This window comes from Amblyomma americanum, chromosome 3, assembly GCF_052857255.1.
Source record: "Amblyomma americanum isolate KBUSLIRL-KWMA chromosome 3, ASM5285725v1, whole genome shotgun sequence".
Taxonomy (NCBI): domain Eukaryota; kingdom Metazoa; phylum Arthropoda; class Arachnida; order Ixodida; family Ixodidae; genus Amblyomma; species Amblyomma americanum.
The window spans coordinates 114750590-114756196 of NC_135499.1; the positions used below are offsets into that span (position 1 = coordinate 114750590).

A 5607-nucleotide genomic window follows, 5' to 3' on the forward strand; every position below is an offset into this window, starting at 1 on the left:
TTTCGAAACTCGGTCTTAACCGAAAAATGTCAGTATCCATGGCATAAATGACACAGTTCGCTAGCCATTGAGTATGCGTTTCACTTAGTCATGTAAGAAAAACTAACAGAGTGCAGAATCCAAGGCCTTGGGCAGAAGATGCTCCAATGTATTAGCGCCTATGACTTAAATTTCGGGACAGCGCCAGCCAGGACTGCTAAGCCTAGAGGCCTATCACGTTCTGTTGGTGATGATGATGATGATGTCATCAGTCTGAATGGCACGAACCCACGGCGGGGATCGGCCAGGGTGCATTGTTGACACAAACGCAAAAATGGCCTACGAGTGGAGTAATTGGATAATTTTGAGAAGAAGACTGAATTTGGATTATAAAGGTGATGAAAAAGGAGAATGAAAAAGCTGTGAATTCACGTTCTAGCATAAGAATCTACCCGATGCAATTATATATCCGTGAATAAAATAGCACGCAGGTTTCAAGGCATATCTCTTGGCTCTTGCCCGAAAGGAGAGGAGGATCGGAAGAGAGTGAGGAAGAACGTTCTCTTATGCAGCCGCTCGGTCCTCCACTTTCTTTCTTACGGCGCAGATGATGTCGAGGCGCTATTTTTGAATTTTCGAAACCATGCGCCACATGGTCGCAGTCGAGGGAAATAGAAGCGCTTTTCCCAGCGCTTGGTAATGGTTGCGCATTTTGAGGCATTTCTACGCTACCCTACAGGCCTCTGTTCAACCAGGAGACTGCGTCTTCTTGCCATCTGTGAGCGAAGCGCTGTTTTTTCACTCTCGTCACCTTCTTAAGGAGGTCACGTGGGTAAAGGAGCATAAAAACCAAATTTTAGTAGCATCTTTTCTTCTTTGAAATGATGATTAGTAGATAAGTATATATGAACCACCACATGGTACTCGTCCACGCGAACGAATCAATTAATAATTAGATTTCATCTTTCTTTCTCTTTCGGTTTCAACAGCCCAACGATGGCTGTAACGTCAGCAGTCAGAATGGGTCACGTGAGGCATGAAAAAATTGAGATGTCATCGCTGCTTCTTCATTCGTTGCCAGTCGAGCTCATGGGGCATACTTGTTTTAGCCCTGTCCTGAATTAAAATGACTAAACAGGAACTGCATCGCAGTTTATTCATGCTTTAAGAGACATATACAGATCTTTGGCGGCATAGCCCATGTCCGGCTGTTAAAATCAGAACCCGGATCGGCGGCACAGAATAAATTAATCAATTACTTAACGGTCGTAAGGCGATATCACGTGGTGGCACCTAAGCAATAATGCGTAAGAAAAAACAAACCCAATCATTTGGTGTTTTCACTTCTTTGATTAAGATGTCTCCACTGCATGTAAAGACACTGATGCGAAACCATGCATAACCGGCTCGAAAAGGCGTCATGTTATGCCTAACGCGTTGTTTCAGCAGTGATTCCTTTACTTACCCGAAAACGCAGATTATATGTTACCCCGACCTCTTGCTCAACCCACGGCAACAACCCAGCGAAAAAATGACAACATTGTTTGGAGATGTAATATCCCCTTTGCATTTTCCTGGGACGGCTGCGTAATTTAAATTCTATTGCTGTTTTGTTAATGGCAACAGCACATTTTTACAAGCACATGCTCTATGTAACACCGTTCATGCGTTAAGTATTGCTAAATCGACAACTCTTGCTCAAGAAAAGGAAAGGGTACACTATAACTGACTTCTGAACGCACAGGAAGACCCGGTTATGTCACCAGAAAAGCCAGTAATTCACCAGTAGAAAATATTATTCCTTGAAAAACACATCAAACTGAATACTGACATAAGCACTGAAAAAATCTGCCGAATTTATGAGAAATAAATGCCGAGAATACTAACCGTTATACATAACTTAGGGTTTTGCTCATAGATTCACTATTGCAGTAGAAAACGCTAAATAATTAATCTATGCAGGGATAAAATACAGCAAGTAGTAGCTCAGAAAATCTACCCATCCTAACTGCACACTCCACCCTACCCTCAAATACCTGCCGCACATGCAACGAAACGGCAACTACGTCCTACGCCACCTTGAAAAAACATTTAAACCAAAGCTCAAAAAGCTACAGCGCCCGTCGTCAACACCACAGTGTCCCCCGAGGAGAAAAAAACAAAGAAATGCTTCTGTGTAAGCGCGGCATACGGCGTGCTTTAAAGTAGCGCCCTCCCCGTTTTGAAAGGAGCAAAATAATTTCACTGCCGTTAGCTACGCATGCGAGCAACCAGGTTGTCGCATGTCGCAAAAACCGTCCTCTGCACGGGGATGCTACACCACATAGTCCGCAAATGTCAAGACGAAGAAAACGTGAAGAAACAAAAAGAAATGCACTCTTTTCTCTGCGCGTCATTGCGCGAGCAGAGCACATGGGAATAGTCCTCATGATATAAAACAGAGCTGCAAGGGACAGGGCACCACCAAACAACGCTGCGCGCAGCCTCGCCGTCTGGATAATACAGCTGCTTTCTGTGTGTCAAGTGCACCAAGCGTATTTGTTGTTCAGAAAGTCAAAATGTTCCAAGAGGTAAGCCGTGTCACTTTTATATAGTCGCAAAAAATGCTGCTTATATCCCCGATATAGTCATTTGCACAGGGGACATCTGCTATAGCTTCCAGGTAGCACGAGGTAGATGCACAATATAACTTTCGCATGCCTAACCCTAAAAGCTAGAAGTGTTAAAACTAACGCACACTCTAAAAATAACAGGATATGTCTTTGCGTTCGCCCAACGCTGCCTAAAGAACTCAAATATCCCTCTATGTGGGTGTGTGTAGTGATGGAAGGAGGGAGATGGGGGGGGGGGGGGGCGCTCATTTGCAGATGGCTTTTATTAGCCCACCACATCAATGGTTTAAGGGATCCCCCACAGTAAGTACTAGGGCGCCTAAGGTATTATAAACTTTCGGACCGGAACTACACCGCCAGAGTTGTGAAAGATCCAGATATTGGATGCTACGGAGCCAAAACGAATCCCCCAGTATTTTTATTTTTATTATCTATTCCATAAAGATCCTCCTCAGAGAGCTGTCGTTTTTCGCATGGATGCCATTGCAGAATCAGCAGCGGCTTTCTCTCTCCAGTGACATTTATTCGCCAGAGTTATTATTTTTAGCGAATACCGCGCCATGTTCTGTCTTCTTCGTCCTTTGCAGTGTCGTCTTTGTGTACACTAAAAGGAACTAATATTATTGGAAGACTTTTTGTCCTCTTGTAACGCGAAAATACACCCACATTTCAACACCGTATTTCTTCTCACAGACTAAAATCCTGCTCTTCTGGCTTGTTGCCGGCACGCACGCCCTACTTCACCACCAAGCCCCAACTCCGTACCAGAACCCTGGATACGGTGGATACACCGCGTCAGCGCCTGGTGCCCCTTACAGGGGATACGATGCCTACGCCTCGGTACGTGACAAACACACCGTGGGATTCCACTAGTGCTCGAATTCTATTAGCGGCCATTGTAAAAAAGAAAATTTCTACAAATCAAATTAGCTCGAAAAGTTATTTGTTCCTCTGAGTATTCAGTTCACAAATACTTGTGCTTCATTGTGGTTTTTTAGCATAGGCCACACTGAAGAGCTTCTGCAACGACGCGAGTTATCACCGAACAATATAAGCTAACTGTGCACAGCTGTCTACCTCTAAATCAGCATTAAGTCTCATATCTTAGCGGACATCGTAGTTCTCAACCTACGTTCTGACAATCTTATTTGCACTAAATATCCAGAAGATTTTTCTAACCATCCGGACAGTGCACCAAAGTGAAATTCGCAGCTAACCTGATTCAATACTTTCCAGAGCAGCCGCCGCGGTGGCTGAGTGGTTACGGCACTCGGATGCTGGCCCGAAAGACGCGGATTCGATCCCGGTCGCGGCGGTCGAATTTCTATGGCGACGAAGTTCTAGAGGCCCGTGTTCTGTGCGATGTGAGCGCACGTTAAACAACCCCAGGTGGTCGAAATTTCCGGAGCCCTTCACTACGACGTCCCTCCTCGCCTGAGTCGCTTTGGGACGTTAAACACCGATAAAACCAAAACCAAACTTTTCAGAGCTCTTTTATACCTCCTTTAGTAAAAGTTAGTACTTTCGAAAGCACAAAAATACCTACAAATTGGTACTCTCAGTGAATGTATGTCAGGTAACATCGGCGAAGAGCTGCTACAACTAAACTCCGAAGGTACAGCAGTTTGACGCAACCGCTGGACTCAGGTTAGTCGTTATATGTTGCTCGGCATCTCTAGCTTCTATTTTCTGCGCGTTTTTTTTCTTTCTCACCTTCAATCAAAGCAATCTACAGTTTTGCAAGCCTGCAGTTTTGGGGAGTTTCATAGTTTGCTTTGCTCGGGCACCCAAAATTAAAATCGGTGCTACGCACGCCGCTTTCCGATCGTTGTAAAATTTTATCCCCGAGTAAAATACGGTTATGAGGGCGATTACACTTTAACAGTCGCAGAAAGAGCCGTCCAATATGCACTCTTTCCACGCAGCCACCTCAGCCGTACAGCTTCGGCTACGACAACGTGGACGAGTACGGCAACCGCCTATTCCACAGCGAGCAGGGTGATGCCAACAACGCCAAGACCGGCTCGTACGGCTACCGTGACGCATACGGCCTTTATCGACGGGTGAACTACGTTGCAGACGCAAACGGATTCCGAGCTACGGTGGACACCAACGAGCCAGGAACTGCACCGGGTGCCAGCGCCGACGTGGTCGTCAACGCCGCACCGGTTGTCCCACCGACCCCTGGGGGAGCCGCAGGTTCAGCGACCGGAGTCGCGCCATATGCCTACGGTGCTAGAGGTGCAGCGCCAAACTACAGCAGCGCTTACAGCGGATACGGTAGATACGGAAACGCCCCAAACGGTGGCAACCCTGGCGCCTATGGATACGGTGGATACGGTTCCTACGGCTCCGCTTCCGGTGGGCCAGCCCTGGGTGGATATGCGTACGGGGGATATACTCCATACGGCCAAGGTGCCGCTGGCTATGCTGCTGGCCGCTATGCGCCGGGTGGCTACGGGGCTGCCGCTGGATGGGCTGCCGGTCAATACGGGTACCGCCGTCGATAGTAAATGCTGCCGTAGAATTTTAAATGTACCGTGCCTATAGAAGCGAATGAGTGGCGCTAAAAAATTTACACCTTTCATTTCATTTTTGTTTTTTGTGTACTACTGTACTGCATTGTCCCAATTACCCAGTCCACTTTGATAGTGCAGAAGGCCTGTTTTCATGTGTTCTCCCATTTGACCAGCGTGTATGAAATCGGTGTAAGATATTCGCCCGCCGTGTATTCGCAAAAGAATTTTTCAATAAATGAATATTTTACAATGCCGTATGTGCTACCCAAGTGAATTGCAAAGCCTTCCTGTTCACTGTATTATATTCAGTTGCTTATATCTGCTTGGCAAGCTCTGAATGGTTACATTTGTAGTGTTTGTAAAAGCCCACTTGAGGCGATAGTGAATTCTCTTTGGCCCGTTAGGCCTGGTTTTAGAGCTCTCTTTTGCTCAGTAAAGTTTTTATGAATGGCTTGGTACAGTGATTGCTGGATAACTATTACACAAGAAGACATTCT

The 5607-nt window shown here is 46.1% G+C and overlaps 1 protein-coding gene across 1 annotated transcript; it reads left to right on the forward strand.

The window, feature by feature from the left end:
* The first annotated feature begins 2537 nt into the window (after positions 1 to 2537).
* LOC144124033 (uncharacterized) lies at positions 2538 to 5101 on the forward strand. Its single transcript, XM_077656711.1, has 3 exons — positions 2538 to 2549; positions 3285 to 3431; positions 4517 to 5101. The coding sequence occupies exons 1-3, from the start codon at positions 2538 to 2540 to the stop codon at positions 5099 to 5101; spliced, it is 744 nt and encodes a 247-aa protein (XP_077512837.1).
* The last annotated feature ends 506 nt before the right edge of the window (positions 5102 to 5607 follow it).

Coding starts and splice junctions, on each gene's coding strand:
- LOC144124033 (XM_077656711.1), top strand. Junction 3,432..4,516: donor GATACGATGCCTACGCCTCG/GTACGTGACAAA, acceptor CTTTCCACGCAG/CCACCTCAGCCGTACAGCTT.